General features: G+C 44.1%; 2 protein-coding genes across 2 annotated transcripts in view; both read right to left on the reverse strand.

The window, feature by feature from the left end:
- The window catches only part of selenop2 (selenoprotein P2), a 230,315-nt gene that overhangs the window by 90,827 nt on the left and 113,965 nt on the right, over positions 1 to 25,523 (reverse strand). The window lies entirely within an intron of this gene.
- The window catches only part of zswim5 (zinc finger, SWIM-type containing 5), a 64,197-nt gene that overhangs the window by 9,360 nt on the left and 29,314 nt on the right, over positions 1 to 25,523 (reverse strand). Inside the window, exons 2-9 of the mRNA XM_079347792.1 lie at positions 10,066 to 10,253; positions 9,058 to 9,226; positions 7,049 to 7,197; positions 5,553 to 5,703; positions 4,020 to 4,196; positions 3,747 to 3,923; positions 2,985 to 3,131; positions 2,760 to 2,897 (exon numbers count right to left, since the gene is read on the reverse strand). Of these exons, the coding sequence (XP_079203918.1) occupies positions 2,760 to 2,897; positions 2,985 to 3,131; positions 3,747 to 3,923; positions 4,020 to 4,196; positions 5,553 to 5,703; positions 7,049 to 7,197; positions 9,058 to 9,226; positions 10,066 to 10,253 (1,296 nt within the window). The remainder of the gene's footprint in view (positions 1 to 2,759; positions 2,898 to 2,984; positions 3,132 to 3,746; positions 3,924 to 4,019; positions 4,197 to 5,552; positions 5,704 to 7,048; positions 7,198 to 9,057; positions 9,227 to 10,065; positions 10,254 to 25,523) is intronic.

Raw genomic sequence — 25,523 nt, forward strand, 5'->3', positions numbered from 1 at the left:
CCCCTGGTGGTGGAGTTTACATACTGTGCGTTTCCATGGCAATGCAACTTTTTTTTTTTATAGAACCATCCATACAAACAGCGACTCAAAAAGTTAGACCCTCACCCAGAGCATTCAAAACACAAACAACCACCATGAAGTTGTTGAATGCACACAGCCACAGTGCTCAGGCAGAAGCTGCTCTCCAACACACCAGATACTAAAACACATCTTAAAAACATGTTTGTGACAGGTCTCGAACCCTCTTAGTTCAGCAGAGATAACATTTGTTGCAGCCTTGAGATGAACTGTTTGGCCTTGTTTTTTTAAATTCTATTTAGGAGAGATCATATCTGTCCTGAAGTCTTCAGTCATACTGCCTTCAAATCTTCTGTTTTACTAGTAAACTGTATAAAATCAAGTTTTAAAGTTAACCTGAAACAGACACATGACTGTTCTTGGAACTCTTTAGACTGAATGATCTTCAAAAGGGAAGTCGAAGCTGAGTGGACTTAAATGACTTTTTAGTGACTGTGTGCAGAGTGAAGCGTTCTGAACTCTCAGCGAACTCTCAGACTCAGTCTTGGTTAAGAGGATGTGCTGAATCATCGTTGCAGGAAACCACCCGGCTTTAAGTAAAGTCGAAATCACTACAAAACCTAGCAAAAAAAAAAGAAGAAGCCTGGATTAAAAAAGAAAACACAGCTTTGATTAAATCTGTAAACTCCCTTAAATATTGCTCAAACTCATCGTGACATCAGTCAAATCTACAGTGAATAAAAGTATCCAAGAATAACCCTCCAGCAGTGCGCAGCGAGGTAAAACAGTCTGCAGATATAATCACAAGGTTTTTACTAAAAATAAGAATAAGAGTTCTTATACACATTTACAAACACAATGTCTTTAAAAACACTGAGGTCTGAAGAAACTCAGATTAAACTAAAACACATCCCATTTAGTTCAGTGTGCATGATTGTTCCATCAAGACATCATCCATGGCAGATAGCGATCTCTAATCTAAGATGGCCGCTAACCATACACACCAAATGCTCGACAGCTCTAATTGAGAACAGATGCCCCAAGAGTCTCAGCTGTTGATCGGTGCCCATTTGTTCTCTCTTTTTCCCCCCAACCCCACCACTCGGCTTAAATCCCCTCTGAGCGATAGATCTCCTCAATCCTGTTTATTCCATGCGTGTGTGGGTGTGTGTGCATGATGTGTGTGTGTGTGTGTGTGTGTGTGTGAGAGAGAGAGAGAGAAGATATGTAGAGGAAAGTGGAAACAGATTTCACAGACTTAACCCCGGTGTTAACTCAATTTCTGCCTTTTACCCATCGGCTGTTGATTGATTGGTAGATTTGAAAAGATCTGAGAGGAAGCTGTGTTCTGATTGGCTGACAAATAGTCTGGGTCTGCCCCTCTTTTTTAACAGATGTTCCCAGCTGTCTTTCAGAGTGGGGGGAAAAAGCCTGGTGACCAGGCCACACACACACAAAATAATCATACCACTCTCCTCCAATTCCCAAAACAACATAAGACAATCATTCACTCTATCTCCAACACACACACACACACACACGGACACACACACGCACCACCAATGAGTGTGCCAGTGGTCAGCATTGTTTGAACGGACAATAGTTCCCTGTAGTCTGGTAACAATAGGAAAACCCAACCCCTATTCTGCTCTGGTGTAATGACCACTGGTGCAAAAAAAAAAAAAAAGGGCCTGGACAGGGTGAGAAACACAAATGGTGATGGATTCTATACATACCACGCACACACTCACACACTGACAAAAGGAGTGAAGTCTAAGTGAGCAGAGTGTTTCAGCCCGATCCATTCATGCTCGGTGACTTTACGGCCGTCTGCAGGACAATAGAGCGCTTGGTGATATAAGAGCGTGAAGTGTGAGGTGTGGGTGAACCCGCTCACCTCTGCTCACAGTGACTCTGCATCAGCTGCTGAAGTGTGGCAGGAATCACGACTTGTGTTTGGCTAATGAGCTCTTTGATTGATGTTTTGTTTAAGCAGAAGGGAGGAGGCCCCTTTGATGAAGGCGTGCTAACGTTTTAGCTTCCTTTGTGGGTTAAGTGGACAAGACGATTGGCTTTAAAACGCTTTCATTCAGCAGTGCAGCCGACTAAACGCAGATCACAGAGAGAATGACCATGAATTTGAAACAGGGAAAAAAATGCAATAATAATAATTTTAATCAATAATAAAATGTCTATGTTGACATTCAGTGGCTTAAAGTTTAGACTTAGACGTTTTGAATGTCTCTTAAAAGTGATTTTACTGACTTGTTATTGTTTGATTGCTGCAGCTTCCACCAGCTTTTTCTACATATGGCAGCTTATCAGAAGTAATGTGTGCTTCATGCTAGAGAGCATGGTTAAAATGTCTATACAGTACGATAATAGTTGAGGACTACACTTAGTGATTAGTTCTTTAGCTCGTAGAGAGGAACACGAACACCCGGCCTTCTATTATCAAACATCATGATGAATGAGGACAGTGTGTGTTGGCGCTCCACAGAAGATCTCACCAGAATCTCACAGCAGAAAGTCAGAAAGCAAAACACTCTTCAGGTCACAGGAAGTCATAGGAACTGTATCAATGAACGAGCGTGTCTTCCTTTTCCCTGAACGGACGTCTCAAACGAGTGGGATTCTTTGTTCTTATGTTGGTGCAGATTTGGGATGATTTTTAAAGTGAATCTCCAAAGGAAGGGGCCTCTTCAATAAAGGAAATGGTACCACAGTTTTTGTTTTAATACCTCCAGTGTCCATGCTGTTGTCATCGTCCACGCGGCAGGTTTCAGTGAGCGTGGTGAACAGACAGCCAATTGGGTCTAAGGGATGGCCCACCCAGCCCTCCAGGTTGGTGGTGGAGGTCACGCCTCTCTGGAGAAGCTCTGGGAGTCAAAACCCACAACATGTTATAATAACCCGTCCAGTTACAAATACATATGAAGGCAAACCGTGTGTCTCTGTTTGTTTACCTTTCTTTTGGTGTTTGTAGATGTCCATCTGTCTCTGCTGCTGGAGGCGGAGCGTGTTGATGATGGCCACAGCCAATCGCAGGGCTTCCCTGGAGTAGCCATGGGAACGTAGGGCGTCCACTCGAGCGCAGGCTGTCGGGACGTGGTCTGTGTGAGAGAGAGGGAGGGAGGGGGCGGAGTCAGGACAGATTCAAACAAATGCATGTAAAATAAAGTCATGACGAGAAAAACAGATGATGATTCTCTCTCCTCAACACTGAAGCGGGACACACACACACACACACACACACACACACACACACACACACACACACAGTGCAATCTCAGCAGAACACTAGTGTGCGTCTGATAGCTGGCTTAAGTTGCAGAATCTGACAGATCTTAGCTGGAAGCTGCTTACTGCAGATACTGGCCTCAATATCAGCAGAATTACTGTGTGTGTGTGTGTGTGTGTGTGTGTGTGTGTGTGTGTGTGTGTGTGTGTGTGTGTGTGCGTGCGTGTGTGTTAATGACTGTGTTGGTTTGCCCTTCAGTGGAATAAGGGTGTACACTCAGTAACACAGCCTTTGCCCCTGATGTAGACGTTTTCAGCACTTAGAGTGCGAGTTTGTTTCTTCTTTGGCTGTTGGAGGCTCCGTTATTAAAAAGGTGATCGTGACGTCTGCACTTTTAAAACAAGTGAATACAATGACCTGTCTCCTGCTAATGCACAGGAAGGATCTTACAATGTCAATGTGTGTGTGTGTGTGTGTGTGTGCTTACCGAGCCACAGCGGCAGGCCCTGCGGGTTGAACAGCAGACTCTCGCCCTCTCTCTGGTAGGACGGAGACATGTAGTGGTCGCTGCTGATGATCCTCTGCAGGTGACTGTCCTGCCAGTGCAGGTCGCAGGCCTCCACCGCCCGGCTGAACACCGTCCTCCTCGGCCTGGACAGAGAGTCTGACCAAAACAGAAAGTGTTGAGCATGATTATGGTGCGTCTCCCTCTTTAGACTCGACAGGCTGTGCTGTAAGAAAAGCCTTTGCAGGTGCTGACCCTGTGCCAGGTTGCTCTGCGGCAGAGCGTTGGTGATGTTTGGGAGCTCGCTGCCGTAGTTGCCGTCCTCCAGCGGGCAGACGTCCATTTCCCCCCATTTCTTCAGCTGCTTCAGCCAGCTGCTCTTCTCTTCGCTCTTACAGTGAGGGTTCAACACCACACACACCCACAATGCACCTGGATGTAGGGGGGGGGGAAATGGTTTAGAATTTGCAGCTTTAAACTCCTTTAAAAACATGAAATGTAGATGTAGATAACACTGCTCAGAACAGTGCAGCATGCTTCAGTCAACTCTGGCTGCTGATTGGCTGAAGGGCACAGTACTTGTATCTGAGGAGCTCCAGAAGCACACCGCTCTCTTTGCTTTCCACGATGTTTAGTTATAGTTTTGTATATTTTTTTGGATTCTGTATTGACAAGAAAAATGTCCAGTGAACGCCTGACATGAAGGACACGGACCGGAGTATTTTATGAAGCAAAATGTTTTCAGCTCTGTGCAGTCTGTGTGCCACACTTTTTAAATATAAGATGGAGCCACACTTTTAGATATATTGACTAAAGTGATTAAAGAATTGCTGAATGTAAAATGTGACAAACAGCAAAAGCAGAAAACAAGACTCTGCTGGAGCAGCTGTCAAACATCGAAATGAAAGCTGAATATTTTAAAAGCTCGTCACTTTTTCTGAAAGACTTTTTTTTTTTCGGTTAAATGATGGAAAAATTATGGTCAAAACAAGACAGAGGAAGTCCTCAATGATCAACATTATTGATTGTTTCCTGGTATCATAGACAAAACTAATCAAAGAGTAATCAAGAAAATAGTCTCCAGATGAATCAATGATGAAAATCAAAGACTCATTTCAACCTTTCATGAATTTCATTACATCTTAGTCAAAACAAAAAATCTACAGCTAAGCCAGGAGCATGTCATGAATTAAACTACTTTCACAGGTTCGACTCTGAAAGACTGCCTCCTCCATGAATGACTCTCAGATGTTAAATTAAATAATACTGTGTCAAACAGCGGCCAGCTCTGCGCCCTCTGCCGTCACCTGAACTCCCCGTCTTTATCTGCACAGACATCGAGCGGGGTCGCCTGTCAGACGTCTGCACCTGGGAGAAAGATTACCAGGCCGACTGTCTCACTGTTATTTCTGTCTGCGTCTGTGTCATGATCTCCCTCGCTCGACCAGGAAGCGTTCTTATTGACCTCCTAAATGCTGAGATCGATTGCAGAGAAGCCGAGCAGCCGTATTGATCGGCAGCCTCCATCATTCACTCTGTGAGGAGCGGGAGGATCAGAAGGAGGAGGAGACACCCACTGGATGACTTAATAGTTTACCAACTGGACAAATGTTTACCTGACAAGGTGACTGCACATTTGTCTGCGCCCCTGCCAGAGCGGCCTCCGGTTGTCCTACACTGACTGATGGAGGAACGAGCGAGCCGATTGGCCGACTTCAAACGTCCCTGAACACATTTTAAATGAGGAGTTTCTGTGTTTGTACGACGTGTCTTCTTGACTGTTCTTACCAAGCTCGTCCCAGAGCTGCCGGCACTTGTCCGTCATGCCCGTGCCCTGCTGTCTCCATAGCGACAGCCGCGGGTCTGCCATAAACTGTTCCGTTATGAGAGTCAGCATTCGGGCTCCGTTGGAGTCTCTCATTCGTAGCATCTCTCTCACCTGGAAAGACCCAGAGAGGACAGGTTTAGTCACTTTATGTCCTTCAGAACAGTCTGTGAGGATTCATCACGCATCCTCGTTCTTTTAAAAGACTTCAGCTGAGGAAACGAGAATTTAAGAGGCTGCTACGTCAACATGGCACGAAAATAGGGGTCTACAGGATAATGTGTTTTAGTCCTAAACTTTCAGTACAGGACGATCTGCTCCTGTCCCTCTGTTACACCTTGTCGACTTCGACCTTGTCTACATTCAAAGGGGGGGGACAGATTCTTGATAGTTTCGGCTAACAGTCGTTGTAGCATGTTAGCTGAGTTAGTGGAGGTGAAATCGCAGCGCTGAATGTCAGATGTGGACCAGCACTGTTCAAACTGAAGTCAGGTCTGTTACATACCCCGGTGTGTCCTGTGTGGAAATTGACTCCACTTATAAACACCACAAACAGCTGTTTCCATTCTTCATGCTAAGCTAAGCTACGCTAAGGGCCATCTGAATGTATGGCGTGTTTGAATGGACACTCTCAGCTTTTAATGAGAAAGTTAAAGTGTTTGTATAACCCAAACTGTCTCTTACACGTCTGAGTGATTGAAGGATGCATCCTCTGAATCCAGATAGGACTTATAAAAAAGCTGAATTAAAGACTGAGCAGGCAGTGAAGTTAGCTTCAACATGGCATGTCAAACTTTATAAAAGAACGAGTTTGGCCCTGAGGCCCAGAGCTCGTCAGAAGATGGGATCCAGAAGAGTGGTCCTTCTACTCGGTAATAGTCAACAAGGAGAACAAGAAAAGTGCTTTTAGAAATGCGCCGCACTGAATTTAATTAAAGAAGTTACATTTTTCCATATCGGAGGCCTATGACGCACTGGAGATGAATAATACAGTAAAAGAAATGTGAAGAGGTTTCTCAGGACCTGGAGGCAGCCTGTTTCTTTACCACACTTTCCTTCAACATAAGAGTTGAACTTAGAGTGAATCTTCCTATTTATTAGAGGGTGAAGCAGAAGTAAAGGGGACAACATGAAAAAAGACAGAAGAGGAAAGAAACTAGGAAGTAAAAATCATGTGTACTGAAGTTCTTACAGAGTTTCTGAGCTTGGGGTCACTGAAGATGTTTTTTATTTATTCACACATTATTAATACTTCTGAAAGCTTTACACACAAGTCTGAGATGTGTGCTTCTTACATGTCATGCTGGTACTGCGCTCCTCACAGTGACTTGCATTGTGGGAAATGTATGACATGGCATTTGTTTGGAAACAGCTTCTGGGGGAAACATTTTGTACAGGGAACACAGACAAACTAAATGGATCCAAAGTCCGTGTTCAGTGAAGAAGCAGTGATTCGTACCTTAGCGAACATGGAGTTGAGCTGCTTCCCCGAGCCGTAGTATCCTCCCTGTGACAGAAACTGTTTGACCTGCTCTCTGACCTGGTCCTCGTCCAGATGCCAGCAGTTATCATCGTCAATGCTGGCGCCCGCTGTCGGGTCCGGAGCACCTGGAATGCAAAAAAAAAAAAACACATTAAAAGACGAGCACTCACTCACTCATTCACTCACAGAAACATGGAAATAACAGAATTAACACGAACCTGAAAGCATTATACCAACCTCACTTTAACCTTCATCTACGTCTCTTTCACCCCGGGACACAAATATTAATAAAAGAAAGAGGACCCTGGGAAATGTGGTTTACTTTTACCCAAATAAATCATAAGTTTCTTAAACAGCTACAGCAGTTCTTACGACATAAATGTGAAAACATTTTCCGTCTTCCTGTGAGGCGGGGAGCCCACTCCACAGTCAGGGGACTGGGATGTTAGTGGGCTGGAGTTACAACGTTACAGTTTTATATCTAATCCTGCATTAATGACACTTAGGACTCTTTCAACCAAATGTAAGACTTTCACAGTTTTAATTACAAACTACTTTTAGGCACCCTGCAGGTAGTGTTGTAGTACTTGAAATCGATCTTGGTCTCCTTATTTTAAATCAAGACCACCATTGAAAGGACTTCTCCCCAGCTTTGACTTTAGCTTTTGATTCACTTTAATTCATTCAGAATGAGACTGTGAGTGACAGGCCCATGAACACAAGATGGTGATTTTTATGGTCAGTGTTGATCCCTAAATATCCCGGCCTTGGTCTTGGTTAGTGTGGTCTTGACTACAACAATACCTGCAGGTAACCTGTGCTAGACTTCATTTACTTGAAGCATTATTTTTTTCTGTTACTTTGTCATGATGTCCGGACGCTTCTGATCGTCAGGAGGAAATAAAAACAAACTGTAAGAATCTACTCACAGCTCTCACACTGATTTGTTTTACATATAACTTAAAGTGTGACCTACATCACACATGCTGCTCCATTTAGGCTAATGGTGCACTGAAGGAATACAAGATGAACTTTATTTTTCTTCTGTGCAGTACTGGTTGTGTGTGTGTTTTAGTAATACTACGGGGAAATGTAGATCTGCTCAGAGGAGGAGGCTGCTTTGATCTAAACGGGAAGTGTGCTGAGGAAAGGCTCGGAGACGAGTTTCCAACTGGCTGGAGAAGCACAACATTCCTCCATCAAAGAAAGCCTCCCTTCTGGATCGACTGAACTTCAACCCCCATGATCCCTCCCTGTCAAACACAGACAGGAAACACAGCGCGGGGCTTCCTGGACAGGAGAGCTAGAGAATGTCAACAATCAGCGAGGAAGATGAAATCGAGAAACAGATAAAGTGGATTGTTGGGTGAAAGGATGTTTCTCGTTTGTCGCTTCCCCGATGCACGCCTGTTGTGGGTTGTGGGTTATTCCCCCCCCCTCATCTTTTTCATCATCAGTCCACTCTCCGGTCTTTTCATCTCTTCTCGCCTTTCCTTCTCCTCGCTCCCATTTCCCAAAACACAACCTCTACTCTCTCTCTTCCTCTTTACTTTCCACGTCTCCTCCTTTTTCCTCCTGTGTGCAATCTCACCAATCAAGTCTTTTCTTTTTTTTTTTTTTCTTTTTTTCCCAGACATATTCCTGCCACTGGGAGGAGGTAGTCACTGAAGAGCCGAGTCTGACAAATCAAACGAGCCATTTGAAGCTGGCCTCGCTGCTCCACCGGAGTAATCAGGGCTCTGACGTCTGACAGCCTGTGGGCTAGCACGCCGCATGTTTTAAGTCTGGAAGCTTTTAAGTCTGGCCTGTTGCTGTGAAGATATCACTGCAGAGGGGCTGGACGGCAGCAGAACAGACTTTACAGCGACAGCTTCCCTCCTCACTGCCGCACGCAGAAGACACTCCGAGCCGTTACTAAACGGATTCTGATAATGGAAACCTTAAATCAATCCGACATTAGCTAACGGTGTAGATCCGCCCCTTACCGTGGACCTGGTTGATCTCAGAGTTGGAGGAGAGGATCTCATCGGCCAGCTTCTGAGCGGTGGGCAGCACCTCGGTGTGGTGGGCTGTGATCAGATACTGGACCAGCTTCTGCAGCTGATCTCTGTTCATCTGGAACAATGTCTCTGAGATGGGCAACCGCAGCTTCACCTGGGTCAGACAAACACACAGACACGTAAGCTGGTGTAAGATACACGGCTACAGATCCTTCTCTCTTCAGGTGGGACAGAAAAGTAGCTCGTTGTCCAGATATCGTTTTCTGCCTTAGCGAGGGAAGTGTTCGACCTACTCCTGTTTCTCTTTTATAGTTTGTATCTGAGTGGGACAGGGTGGGGGGGTCCAGATCCCTGTGTTTGTTAGGTTACTTTTGAATTGTATCTAAAATTTCAAAATAAAATACTCAAGGAATTACTTCTTTTTTTTTCCTTTGTTGTGTCGTGGAATAAGTGAGCGGCACTAATAGATCCTATAATTTTTCAAAGAATAAAAACTGCAACATGATTCTTTTTCTTCTGGTATTTAAAGGCAGGGTAGGTAATTTTCTTAAGATACACTTTTTAATATGTTGGTTGAAATTGTCTGTATGTTGTGAATGAATAATTTACATGTTTTAAAAAGGACACAAAAAGATCTGTCATCTGTAGCAGCTGTAAACGTCTGCACTCAGTACACCAATCACCAACCAATCAAGCCTCTCTACTCCATGCATGCACGAGTCCACACTCGAAGCATGAACTGAAATCTGCTTCTGGACCAACGGCGTTAGTGCATGTAAGTGAGGGGCGGGGCTTTTGAGGGAGCGCAGAGGGGAAGAGGTGGGTGAAGATGGAGAACGGAGAGGATGCTACTTTCAAAATCATGCTAGTTTTCGAAAATTTCCGACCCTGCCTCTAAGAGTCTGCAGTGATGAAATAAAACCAAGACAACAACAGAGCTTCTGATTTGTTACCGTTTGTTAAAAAGACAAAGATAACTGGATGTTTTTGTACCTGTTCAGGCTTGCGAATCCGGTAAAGAGAGAGCGCCACCACGTGGGCGCAGTAGAAAATGTCCCTGTTCCCACAACCACAGGTGACAGAGGTGATCTTGCATCTGTCGAAGCTGATGGCCACCTTGTGGGTGACCTCTGGCTCTGACGATGTGGCGGGTTCAGTTACTGTGCCACTGAGGTGAAACCCTGCAAAGAAACAAAGAGAAGAGTGTGAAGACATTAAACAAAACAATGGTGTGAAATGCTGTTTTCAAGAGCATCACGTTTACATTTGACTGTTTCTTTTGATTGAGCCTCCGGCTGGACCTTTGAGGAGAAAAGAAGGGAAACAGATGAAGACAAGGAGCCTCTGTGGTAATCTGAGCCTCAACAAGAATACGGAGTGAACCTTCATCCAAACACACATCGTCTCTCACAGGGCACTGTGCCATCGGATACTCTCTCTGCCTCTCCCTCCTAATGTGTCATGAATCTATGTGTAAGCAGTGAATGGTACACACACACACACACACACACACACACACACTGCCCCCGGGACAGTAAGGTTAGTTGCCTGCAGAGCTGAACTTTAACTCTGCTTTGCGTAGTTAATCTTTACGACCTTCACACGCTAGGCTAACCAAGCCTCGCTCTCACATCTCAGACGGACTGCAGTGAACATTATTCCAAACATCTGTCCTCACTTTCATGAGATTTATAGGGCGAGCTCTTTGAGAAGGGAAGTGATGGATTTCTTTTCCTATGACATAGATCTGTCAGTACGCCAGAGGACAGATCTACTGAAAAAGAACTTGTGACCTTTTTCAATCAAAGCTTTGTTGATCAACAGGAAAAATATATCTTTATCAAGCTTGATAAAGTGCATTACAAAAAATACATACTTCATTTGGGAGTAACCCAAGGCTCCATCTGATGAAACACAACGTTACTCATCTATAAAGCAGCGACAGTCAGACTGAAGCACTAACTCTTACTGTACATTACAGAAGTACATTACAGTAGCATACTGGTCGTTTTCAAAATGCTAGAATGCTCGAAAGACAGACGGTGATAAAGGTGGAACAGAAAATAGGCTGAGTGAAAGAAAGGAGAGTGAGGAAACAGGATAAAGGGGACAAGGTAGGAGGAGAAATGTGAGTGGAGAACAGAGAACAGGGAAGGGGAGAGTGTATCTGGTCCGTCCTGTCGTCTCACTGTGACAGGTCAATTATTTATGAGGTGTGTGTGTGTGTGTGTGTGTGTGTGTGTGTGTGTGTGTGTACACATTGGATTACTGTATCTCACCAAACCATAGCAACCCCACTTCTGCTTTCACAGCTTGAAACAACAGACAGATAGAGAGAGAGAGAGAGAGAGAGAGAGATGAGAGAGAGAGAGAGAGAGAGAGAGAGAGAGAGAGAGAGAGAGAGAGAGAGAGAGAGAGAGAGAGAGAGAGAGAGAGAGAGAGAGAGAGAGAGAGAGAGAGAGAGAGACAGAGAGAGAGAGAGAGAGAGAGACAGAGAGAGAGAGACAGACAGACAGACAGGAGGATGATCATGCTATCTGGAAAGTAATGATATGGCTATTTTCGGCACTGGCTAAAAAAAAGTTTAATTGTCTAAAGCTCTAACAAACACCAATATAACACACACACACACACACACACACACACACACACACACACACTTAAACTCTGGGGTGTGAGCCAGCGTGGTGGAGCTGCCTAATAAGAGCGTGTTAAGCCATCTCCCTGGCAAAATCCCACAGCAGGCTTTTCCAAACCAAATGTTGGAAGCACACAGACACACAAGGAAACAATCCCGCACACGCACACGCACACACACACACACACACACGCTGAGACCCAATCAACTACAAAGAGTTTTCACTTTGACAAAGAAAGATGAAGAGCAACAGGAGAACAAGAGGAAAGTGACGAGCACATGCAGAGCAGTAAAGGACTGACGCAGGCTGTTGTCACACCGGCTGACCAAAGAACGTTCTGAACCGAGAACAGACCCGTAAGCTCACATCCTCCCACCAGCCTAATCGCTGCCCACTGTTCAGATATACTTCTCAAAACCTGCTCACAAGTCTGCCAGGGAACAGTTACAAGAACAACAACGTTCGACCAGCCGAGAGGCTTGATGTGTTTCAGGAGCAGAAATAGCAGAGCCTGGAACAAAACCCGAGGAGCTCATATTGAGTCGAGCCGCAGGTAACAGAGTGAAAGGCAGGTGCAGTCAAGAGCGGCACATACGTCGCTCCAGATTGAATTCTGTGTCGAGTATCTGAATTATGCTTTTTGACAGCTGAGAGGCATTTCTTAACGGACACGCACACAGCGTCCCCGAGCAGAGATAAGAGCTTCATTTCTCATGGGTTTGAAACTAAATTTATACAATCTTAGCTGTTTTATTCTTCATGCTTTTCACAGACTCTCAGTGCAGGGCCGCTCCAACACCTTTTTCTTTCTGGATCCTCTGAACCCACATCGACGTGAATGGACGCAAAATCTGTCTGCAGTGTTTAAGATCGTTGGTCTAAAACTGTTTCCATTTCGAGTCTTTGCCGTATTGAATGAATATGTTCGAACAGATTGGGCCTTTTTTAAGGAAAACAATCTGGGATAGAAACCATTCAACGTGCAATAAGCCCCAGCCATCCCCAAAGACATGTTATCCATTTCTCCATAGCTTGTAAACATATTTAAACCCAGGTGGAGCTCAGTCAGGTCTGTTAACTTATGGCTTCCAGTTTGACTGATTCACTGTGTTTCTGAATATTGGAACGTGAACACATTGGACCCTGTTTAAGATACTTGTAGTAAAACATTAAAAGCAGGGCCTGTGGTTTTGAATGGTTGAATCATTGACATCCCAACTAACGCAGAAACCATCAAAGCCACGTGTGACTGCATGGCGACTGTTGAACTTGATAACCAACATATTAACTACTACACACACAGTGGCCAGACCCAAGATCTGCTGACACAATCACATACCGACTGAGAGCCTTAGAGGTAATATGAACAACTGAGCGATTGTTATACTAAAAAGATAAAGCTGATCATCTTAAACTTTCCAAGAGGCCGAATGGCTCCGACAGAAAAGATGTAAAAGACAAGAAAAACTAAAGAGAAAAGGGAGGGAGGGGCTGATGCATCAAGACGTAAAAAAAACATCCAAACTGTTGAAACCTCCCACTGAGACAACCTGTCAAAGCAATCTTCGTGTCTCACAGCTCATCGTAATATCATAAATGTCAGTGAAAAGGTTTTCCATTCTTCGCCTCCTCCTCTAAAATGAAGTTACCTGTAGAGCCAATTTGCACAAACCGGAGCTTTGTGTAAGGGAGTCCAAATGTGATCTTCCCGAGCTGAAATCATCACAGCAGAGAGCAAGAGGTGGAGGGAAAAAAACCCAAGGAGTGCATTTCTTAAAAGCATCGGGGGAACATTTGAGAGCCATCTCCCCCTCTGAGCTGTCTTGTCAGTCATCAGTCATATCTACACACAAATGCAGATTAGCATTTAAGATGAGCGGAGGAGTTCTGGTGCTGATATGACTTATAAAGACTTGGTCACAGCGCTCTGTCTCGGCTTCGGACTAAGCCCGCTTTCTATTTCTTCCTGTGTGTTGGGTCAAAGCCTTTTGTTGCTCAGACCACAGGGATGAATGTGATGGTGACAATGCTGCTCTTTTCACTTCCAAATGAAGTCCAAAGTAGCTGAAACACAGGTCACAGTCCATCTGTCTGGCACCTCTCCATTATTAAGTTAGAGGAATCCATTATAAGTGTAATGAAAACATTCAACATAGCAAAATGTAATCCTAAAGTTAGCTGGTTTTCATTATCTATAACCCCGATCAGAACATTTCCTCGTTAGCATAATGCTCATTTAGGAGATCTACTCTGGCAAATTAGACTCACGTGAGACACAAAAACATTTTTTTGAGTCACTTACAGGTTGCAAGAAAGGGTTAACATTTTAGGAATCACACCTTTTCACTTGCTAAACGATGATTAATGCCGCTTTGCTAGATTTCTGTAAATTGATAAAAGCAGTGCTTTTTAGCTTTTTAGCTTATTGGCAAATGAAGCTAGACTCTTTTAAAGATGAGGAGAGACTTCAGGATGTTTTTTGTTTTTTTTGCCAATGAATAGTTTAAAATAAAGTCACACCTATAAAACGACAACCCATCTCTACACTTTAAATACTGTTTGTATCAATTGAATAGTTGGGAAGAAAACAATAAACAACCTGGAGATCGTCAGGCTAGCTTGTTTCTCTTAGCATAGCTAAGCTAGTCGACTGAAAGCTGAAACCGATATTTAACATGTATGATAGTTGGAGCTTGAAACTTTCAGCGATAAAATAAACATTAATTGTAAAAAGCTGAACTAATGATCTTAAAATCAAAACTTCTACGTTAATGTAGGAATTATTTGCAAATCTTAACCAACAATGATGTCGCCTTCAAAGACCAAATACCAGGAGAAGAGAAGACATGATGATATTGTTTTAGATTCAAAGAGGACCCAGGACAGAGTTTCATCTTTTAGCCTTTTTATATATATTTTTATAACCTTTTAATATATACATGTTGTCTCACAGTTTGGTGAGTCAATGTGTAAATCTTCCAGTAAAACTGTTCCCGTTCTGTTTCTGCTGCTCTCTTATACACACACACACACTGTTTCTGTATTAAAGTGTGTGTGGTAAGTCTGAGGGAGACATTGTGTCTTCAGCAGATGGGGATGTAATGACACTCGATAAAAAGATGCTGCATCAGACAGTCTGTGAGCACACACACAGACTCACACAAACACACACACAGATTCACACAAACACACACACACACACGCACACACACAGTGAACAAAACAACCTTTTCAGAGCCTGTCTGCTTTTGTTCTTAATGCCACAGCGATGAAAAGACACAAACCAGTCAGTGATATTCACACCAGATATCACCAATCGCTCTCTTTCTCTTGCACACAAACTCACACACATTCTTTAGCCTGATCTATGCTAGGCTATTGGACTGGGGCTGCAAAACCCATGAATTTCTAACAAAGGTGAATGAGTCGTGTGATGTGTGTAAACTGGGAGTGCTGCCAAACATCACATAGCCCTGTGTGTACATGTACGTGTGTGTCATGTCCTTTTGTCTGCTCTGATACAGGTATAGATGGTCGGCCTCATGAGTGTGTATGTGTGTGTGATTTGTTGACTAAACTTTCTTTGTACATGCTGTTTTTTTTTATGCACATACATTCAAACTCAAGCTATAATCTTAAATCTGATTAAGTGCATTCAAAAAAGGAAAAAACATTAAAGCAGACAACCATTGTACATTTTTCTATCAAAATGAGACCCCCCCCCCCCCCATATATATATCTATATACACTCAATGCACTCAAATCCGCCCCCTCCTTCCCTGTTGTACGCCATCTGTCACTCGATGGCAGCCCCGCCCACACATAAACCAGTCAACCAATCTGGAGGCAGATAGCTCCCCATGCTCATAGGCCATTAACCCCTAATCAGCTGGGGAGATGGAGGCCGGGAAGGGAGCCAAAGCGTACACTCACACTCACACACACACACACACACACACACACACACACACACACACACACACACACACACACACACATACACACACACAATAGTAAACCAGTGTTATTCAAAGCCTCACCACAGGCCTTGCAGACGGACAGACAAACCCTGTTTTTAAAGAGGATTTTAAAATTGATGAAGATACAATCTGTGATTTCATTCATCTATCTGCCACACACACACACGCACACGCACACACACACACACACACACACTCTCTAAATCAAAACACTCCCCACATTTTGCTGCTCACAAAGGCTCACCGCGGCTGTTTGTAAAGACACACAGAAGAGAGGAAAAATAAAGGAAAGGCCAATGTAAAATGTCGTTACCACAAGTGAGGTGTCTACCCAAAGACTCGTTTGTGCCGCAAAGAGAAGTTCACCTCATTTTGACACTCAATGAACTCAGTGACCTGTCAGCCCTGAATCGACTGCACTCGCTCAGTCACTCTAATCACGTTGTTTAGTTTGTCTCCATCAATGTTCATTTGGCTCTGAGTTTAAAACATTCTCCTCCTTGACCTGCACAGCACTAACACCACAGCCAGCTGACTTCATGTCCTATTAGTGGTCTAAGAATAATAACACAAATGTAAAACAGATGACTTCTCTTTAAGACTGATGGCTCCTTATTTTTCACTCTCATTAAGGCTACTCAAAGAGTCATAACACTTTGAATGTGAAGGATTTTTTGGGAAAAAAAAGAAGTCAGAATCAGTTCAATTAAACAATAGAGGAGCGAGGGACAACGCTGTCAAGTTCATACTACTTTGATCAAATGTCCCACTTATAAGAAGATTAAAGTCAACCTTGAGCAATTTAACTTGTGAACATGCTGTCGAAGCACTGGCTCAAACTCCTCAGCCACAAACACACACTCACTCACTCCGTCTAAGTTGGTGACACATGCGTTATTTACTCTGATCAAGAAACTGCGTCTTCAGCAGAAACACATCCTGCAAATAAGAAGAAGAAATCACTACCACCTCATCTTTCTCTAATCTCACTGCCCCCTCTCCTTAAAGGAGCCAAATGCCGGATTCATCTTCCTCCAGCAGCCGACACACCGCTCGCAGCCTGCGGCCCGACCCATCTCCCATCTGCTCTGACAGCTCCAAGGTTTACACAGCAGCACCCCCCTGCTCGCTCTCATTCACACACAGACAGACACCCACATGGCCTCGTATTCAATCAGCCATCTATCTCTGCACAACAGACGTGCATATGCACGCACGCACGCACACACACACACACTCACACACACACACACACACACACACAGCGCACTGAATCTTCTCCTCCCCTCTGCCAATTCATCCATCCATCCATCATTCATCCATCTTTCCATCCCTCCTGCAGTGTTTGCTGATGCGATAACAGCTGATTGATTCATTTGTGATTTCCCAGCAGCCCTGTCCCAAACACACAGGCACAAAAAAAAAAAAAAAAAAAAACCCTGCTAACCGCCGGGACTCATTTGTCATGATTACGTTGAATTGATTCCCTGATTCGCTGCATTCTGTTGCGGTGGGGGAGGAGAGCACATGGAAATTGGGGAGAGAAAAGAGGGAAAAAAGACGAGAGAGAGAGAAAGGTTTAATCAAGTCCCTTTCAGCTGATGTGTCACCGTGAAAACAACGAGAAAGGAGGAAAAACTGCAGATCTGACAGCGCTGACAGCGGAGGAAATTGGCAAAAAGCTGACTTGTCGGAGCTGAGTTTCCAAACCTGACGGAGCAAAGGGCAATAAAGAAAAAAAACAGAAATTCAGATGGAGTGAAGGTAAAAGGAAACACCTGAACGGAAAGACTGTGTTCAGCAAAACGCACGTCTATAGGAGAAAAAAGATCCAGAGCGATGGTAATCATCAGAAAAAAGGAGAGCTTATAGGCTTGTTTTTGAAGCACACACACACACTCACACTCGTTAACTCGTATATAGCATGAGATGCTGCGACCTCTAAACGGCAACAACAAATGGATGTATAGGTGTAGGGGGAGGGAGGGGGCTTCTTTGCTTTATGGCGTCTGAAATTCAATCAGGAACCTTCTAATCAGAAATCAGGCCATACAACCTGAAAGCCAAAGTGGTCTAATTCACAGCATGTAAACATTCTGTTATCAATGGAGAGTCACTCGGTCGATTCATGCCATTGTGAGCATGTGCGACTCTAAGTTGAAGGTTATTCTGTGAGTAAAGCCGCAAATGCTGCTTTTCAGCTCTCCAGGACTAAAAAAAAATCAAAGCCGAAATGCTCTCCCACAAACACAGGAAACACATTGTAAAGAATACAGGCTGGAGTCAGGGTAGAGGGCCATTACATGTGTTTGTGTTTGTGTCCTACACAGAAGCTGTCCTTTCTCCACTCTGTGTAAACTCTGTTCACCCAAAGCTAAAGTAGAGATAAGGACGCTGTGTGTGTTTTTTTTGTTCCTGTTGCGTTGTTTGCCGCGTGGAGACATTACGGTGCTGCACCCTTGTTTGGCCACACTCACCAAAGCGTCAAGCAGAAGCAATTTATCAGGCTGCAAACACGGAGCAATGTCATTCACCTCCGGGTGACGAAGCAGTCATTCACTGCTCGAAAAGTTCCGGTTTTGATTAGTCTTTACGGGTCGGACTTGTGTTCTTAAGGGATGGATTGGCGGGAAAATGCTGAAGCCTTGATGAGCAACGCCATATTTGGTGGTTGATAAACGTCTACTTATAGAACACTGCGTGACACCTCGTATACGACAAGAGCACTTGAGTCGACTCCCACAGGAAAGAAAATTCACAGAAGCAACCAATCAGTGCTGAATATTTAAATAAGATGTTCAGTGCAAATCAAAGTGTGAACGCTTCACAATCAGCGAGAGGCGGTACACAGCTCACATGTTTGTTTGTGTTCATGTGAATGTTCTAACAGGTTATAAATAAAAACACGTCTTAAGATTGGGTTTATTATTACACATTTTTAAACAGAAATTTAAGTCATAAAAGTTGATTGAACTGAATTGGCTAATGAAAAGTTAAAGCTAATGCGAACATTTCACACTAAGACGTTTATACTGAGTTTGAAGACCTCTTGGCTTTTAAAACAACTTATCTGTTTTAAAGGTCACATAGTCTCCTACTTTTCAAAAAGGTCTCGTGTGTCTCAGAGCTCCTTTTCAACCCGTCTGTGAGGTGTCTTGTTCTAAATCCTCTCTGATCATGTCTATAAACCCCTCTATTTCAGCCCTGCTCAGAACAGGCTGTTTCTGTGTCTGTAGCTTTAAATATGTAAATGAGCTGTGTCTGACCACAAACACCTAGCTGTGGGAGTGTCACCCACCTGGGGGAGGGGTTACTGCCCTTTGTGATGTCATAAAGGGAAAATCTCCAAACAAACAGAGTAGACAAACGATGAAGAGAATGGATTACCCTCATAATTGTGGGTGTTACAGTGAGACTAGAGACACATATTAGACAGAAAAACAAACAAAAAAGTAACTTTAAAGGACAAAAAGAGGCTAAAAGTCAGGCGCCAACATCTCTGCCTGTTACGCTTTTTGTTTCTGATGGGAATCTTGGGATAACTTAAAACACGACATGAGCCAATAACTTGTGATGCTACACGTCCTTTTCTATCTCTGACAGGACATGAAATCTGTTGTCATAACATTAAGCACTTGTTTGAAGTTGTCACTTTTTGGGCTTTAACCTAACAATTACGTTAAAAAACACTGACAGCTGGCATCATCATCATCATCACCTCCAACGTTTATTAGACGTCTTGCTCTGTAATTTCTCCTTAAAAGTTCAATCTTGTTTTAAATTCTAGATATTTTCTGGGACTTTGATGGAGATTAATTTCACTGTTTCTGTCTATTATAGCCCAAAGAAACCCTGGGACCATAAGGGGAAACATCGCAGGAAATAATGGAAATATTAGTTTATTACTTCTTTGCCTTCTAGGAAGAGGGAGACTGAAGCATTATATGTCAACATGTGAAGATCTGAGAGGAGCAGACAGCTCTAAAAGGTCACTGCGCTGGATTATGATATTCTATTAACTAAACTGGAGCTTCAGAAAGGCATGCACACACATTTACATATGCAACAGTATGATCATAGTCAATATAGAGTTACACACAGAACACACAGGGCATGATATCGGCTCAGTGTCCAGATCCTCCCCTGCAGGGAACCATTCGTCTGGAACATGTGTGTGTTTTCTGGTCATGTGTGTGAGCTCATTTAGCAGAATGTTTGAGTGTGTGTGTGTGTGTGCATCTGTGTGAGCTTTCACAGTTAAAGTGGTTAGGTGCACACACACACACACACACACACACACACACACGCATGCATATTTACACACATGGACTTCTTGCTTGTGTTTACGTATGCTCAGCCTGTTGTCTGTGTCTCTCCCTCTGCTGCTCTTTTGTCTCTTCCTTCTCCGTCTCTTTCGCACTTTGCCCTTTTCCTAAACCAGCCGTGGCCTCAGCCCTGCTTTTTGTTTAATATGGCGGCATGCAAAGCAAAAGGAACAACCATCTGCCACATGCATGCAGCCGCCGTCTTACGAACAACAAGGGCTGGCATCACAATGCCTCTTTAGAGAGTGTGTGTGTGTGTGTGTGTGTGTGTGTGTGTGTGTGTGTGTGTGTGTGTGTGTGTGTGTGTGTGTGTGTGTGTGTGTGTGTGTGTGTGTGTGTGTGTGTGTGTGTGTGTGTGTGTGTTTGTGTGTGCGTGCAGGCATGTGTGTTAGTTCTTCAAGCACAGTCTGCAGGGCAAGATAAGTATGTATTTAAGAGGCTTATATTTCATTTCAGGAACTGAAGGAGACAAAATGGCTCCATTCTGAGTTGGCGGACACAACACAAGGAACGGCGAGGTGGCAACGAAAACATAAAGGAGAGGAAAAAGCTCGCTCTGACGCCGTTTGTGTGTACAAACACACACAGAGGAAGGAGGCACAAAGCGGAGCATTTGTAGTTCTGTGCACAAACACAAGTGAGCACAAAGCTGAACATTTGAAACACAAATCCAGCTTCATTAATCAGAGCGTTTTGTTTCGTGTGCCGCTGAAAAGCAAATATCTGATGAAAGGAGACGCATCAATGTCTGAGGAGTGAACTGAAGTAACTTCAGGGGCGTTTTGGGAAAAAAAAAAGGGAATTGTGACCGCTGGCTGCTAAGACAGATGACACACTCTCTGAAGGGAGAAATGGGCTCACAAAACGAGCGAAAACACACACAGTATGAACAATTAACTTTCTGATGTTTGGTTCAGTATGTTAACAATATTTCACGGTGCGCTGCGGCTTCATTCCTCCTGACTAACAAGGCTTCTTGGAGCTCAGTTCATTTTAGATGGGAAGATATGTTGGAGGTGACTCACTGTTTGGATTTCCAGTGTACCCAGGGAAATAAAAATAAAGGCTGCTGGTTTACTGGTTAATCTGGTTGCCTCTTTACCAGAGAAACTGCTCGTCTCCCAGGGTTGGTATTATACAAAAACATGGACTCAGTTCAATCCCCGCAGGCAGTGTACTTTCATGCAAATCTGAAAATAAATACTGACTGTAGGTTTTTTAGGTTTGCATTTCGCCTCTTTTATATTCGTCTGCCTGCAAAGGTCGTGACATTTTTGGTATAGTTGGACCGTCTGCACGTCTGAATTTAGAAACCTTTCCACCCCCTGATTAGCCTCCGCCCCTGCAGAGCTGATCACTGCTCGCCTTGCACAATCATGCATGAAACATGAATAATGAAATATAATGAAAACAGCTTGCAAGCCAATATACAAGCTGACGATCTGCACATGCTCCTTCGCTCCCACACACACACTTACACATGAAAACACACACACACACACATAAAAGCTCCGCAAGGTTGACACTCTCATTTATCCATTAGCAAAAAAGCAATCAGAGATTTGCAAACACACACACACACACACACACACACACACACACACACACACACACACACACACACACACACACACACACACACACACACACACACACACACACACACACACACACACACACACACACACACACACACACACACACACACACACACACACACACACACACACACACACACACACACACACACACACGGGTGGGGGACTTCTGGTTGACTTCATCAAGCTCTCATCAAGCCAAGCCACCATATGGGGATGGGGCCCAAAACAGAGGGGGATTGGATTGTGTGTGTGTGTGTGTGTGTGTGTGTGTGTGTGTGTGTGTGTGTGTGTGTGTGTATTACTGAGACCCCTCCACCCCCAAATGCAACACCAACACAAAGGAAGCATGCATCACCAAATCAGCTTTGTCTTGCATGCATTATGACGCTACTGCAGCCCCATTAAGAGACCCCCCCCCCCTTCTTCCAACACAAACACACCCTGAAGGTGTGTTGGACTCACAGCTGAAGCAGAGCAATGAAGGGGCAAGACACTCCGATTACTACCGCCTCCTTGTTTCTCTCCACACACACATTTCCTCTCTTTGTCTTTTTTTTTTTCTTCTTCCTCCTCTTCCTCTTTGCACCCACGTCAACAAACAATCCTCACTGAAGACCCTGAGAACCTCCACCCTCAGCACCCGACCTGCACCCATATACTCACAGAGACAACAAGGCCAAATTGCTGACGTAGCAGACAGTCATACATGGGGCATACATTGAATTTTAATCTGGGCGTGACCTGCTTTTTCTTGGCTTGTACCCCCCCCCCCCCCCCCCCCAAAAAAAAAAAAAAAAACCCGGATCCCCAGCCTTTCATGGGCAACACTACCCCTCCTCCCCAAAGCACCGCCCACCCTGAAAAGCCCCTCTTAGAGCCAGCCTCTAGGCCTTGAGGCTGGGGCCTCGCCTGCCATTGTTAGCCCACAATGGGTGAGAGGCGGCTGGCAGGCAGGCAGGCAGGCAGGCAGGCAGGCAGGCAGGCAGCAGCCAGGAGGCCTTGTAGAGTAAGCTGGGGGAGAAGGAGCTACTGAAGGGGGAGGACGCATGCAAACACACATGATAGTTGTTGAAATAAAAGAAGAGTGGAGATCTTGACATACAGTGTAAGATCAACTCAACTAGGTGAAGTTCGAACAGGCCGTCAGCTATACGCTCACAGAGTCACTACACTGGACACGGGCTGTGTTCTCCATTGAATCTGCCATCTAAAGCCGGGATCAAGCTGAACAAAGTAGGCTTTATTCTCCAGTGGAGCTTCATTTATTTATTTCAAATAGAAGCATCTGTCACTGCAGCCCGACTGCACCGTAAGCTCGATTTACTGTAAGGTCCCGTTCAAAGCATTTCAGGGTTGCTCGATTGGATGAGGCATCAGCCGACAATGCAGCGAGTGAATGAGCCCAAAAAAATGTTCATGTGCACATTGAAAATAAACAAAACTAAAAAGTGCTGTGAAGAGCACAGCGAGTCCTTCGATTTATCTCGCAGTTACACATGAGGATAAAACAAGTGCGACTGATCATTTTCCAGAGCTGTAAAAATCCGAGGTTTTCTGACTTTTCTCACACGTCCCTTCAAGTTGGACATCTGGGGTCTGGACATCCTTTTTTTTGTTTGGAAATTTTGAGATTTGACATTTCTTATCTGGAAGCACAGGAAAACGTCACTTTGAATAAAAAAAAAGAAAAAAAAAGTGATTTGGACAGCTGCTGACTGATGCTCTTAATGTATATTGTCCACAGACTTTGAATGGCTGTAACACAGAAACATCAGATGTGTGTAGGAGAGCTGAGCATGTTTCAAAGGGCTGGAAGAAACAAGCATTGACAGGCACTGCCGTTTGAAAGCTCACACGTTGAACTCAAACTCATTGACCTCCAATATGAGAAAACACAGACTCAAGTTTTTGTTTTTTCTATCTCAGTCAACAACATTTGGTACGAAGAAACGATGCAGGAGGTGAGACAACAGTGACAGTGCAATGCATCAGAGCAGCTTGTTGTTAAACCACAGGCCTCATGTGAATTCAACATAATCAAGAGTGCACACACAGAAACAAGCAATCATCCAATAATGTCAACCATCACACACATATACATATACACACACACACACACACACACACACTAGTAGGGATCCAATAATGTCAGCTGTCATGTACGTATTCACACGCGAGCACGCATGTGCATGCACACACACATCGATGAGTGGTGGGAGCAATCATCTGATAATGTCAACTGTCACACAGGGACACACATAATGCGTGCACACACACACACACACACACACACACACACACACACACACACAAGGTCGGAACAAAGGAGAGGAGGCTGGTAAACAATGCCCCACAATGCTCTCTGGCAGAGACTGGCGTTTACAAAAGAAAAAAGGTTTCCAATCGCCAGACATTCATTCAATCACACATACACACTCTCTCTCTCTCTCTCTCTCAGTCACTCACACACACTACTGGGACGAGAGGAAGGACAGAGACCTTTACGATGTGCACTAAGGGACACAATGCCGGGCAGACACTTACTCTATTCAGACATTGAATTGCTCTTTTTCTCCCCCCTCTCCTCTCGCTCCATCTTTAAGGCACTCCGTCATTAAACTGTTTGCATTTTAGTTTGATTTTCAGGATCTCAAGTTATTTATCACTGAGTGGGTCATATAGGACAGATAGGAGGGATCAGGATGCACTCGTTGGCCCCGCTCAGTACGGCACTGTGCACACTCACACACACACACCAACATCCCGCCCTTACACAATAGCCTGGATTCACACAGTGCAGGGATGGCTTGAGATTGAACCAACAGTGATGCAAGCTTTCCAATCCTCTCTGTGTGGACAATGAAGGGCTAGTAACAACAACCCTGAGGCTACAATTGGATGAATGTGTGTGTGTGTGTGTGTGTGTGTGTGTGTGTGTCGAGTGTCTGCGGTGTGCAAGTGTGAGCATGTGTGCGCTTGTTTTTTTTTTTTTTTTGCTCAAACACACACAACTCTATGAAATGATTGTTTGACCCAACAACTTGTTCCTTCATACGTTGGAAACAGAGTCACATTAAAGCTGCACAAATCGATACTTCCGTTAAAACTCCTGAAAAATGGGCAACATAACAAGAGCGGTCTCATCTTGGCCAAACACACAAGAATTCTAACCCGCACTCCGAAGGCCTTTCCTGATCATAGTTTAAGTCCAGCAGCTAAAACGAGAATGGTCTCCATTCTAAGACATGAAGCATACAACCCCCATGAGCCTCTGTGCCTTTTACACATGTGATGTAACCTGCTCTGACGCTACCACACATCTTCTAAAGGTTTTCATGACTCAGGGAGACGTGGTCCCAGTATTTGATACAGTGATTCTGCATTACTGTCATTATCATGGAAAATGTATCTTTGAAATAACCAGGCCTTAGCCAAATTGACATTTGCTTTGCAGAACCGCAGTTAATTCCATGTTGACCACAGTGAGCACATGGTCCTCACGTGTCGAGTAAATGACCTGATGGTTATCATAAATGGTTGTTGATATTAAACGATCCCTCGCTGATGACGGGACGTGTTGTCCTTCAGGACACTATGCCGGCTCCTCCACTGTCTGTTGGATTATCTAACAACATAAAAAGCCCCAACACTGAGGAATCCTTTTTGACAACAGAAGTGGAGGGTTTAATGTATGCACCACTTTTCAAAAGTACAAGGAACCTTCTTTTTACATTGACACCAACTTGACTCAGCGTTTATGAAAGTGCAACTTTATTTAAACATTCAAACGCACCATTGAGCTGTATGTCAGTAACTTGATCTCTACAGACATATTATAAATACCTCTGAGGGGTGGAAGACATGTGAACGAGTGCTATTGAGATATTGTTTTCGTTATACTGAACA

The sequence above is a fragment of the Symphodus melops genome, assembly GCF_947650265.1.
Source record: "Symphodus melops genome assembly, chromosome: 7".
Taxonomy (NCBI): Eukaryota; Metazoa; Chordata; class Actinopteri; order Labriformes; family Labridae; genus Symphodus; species Symphodus melops.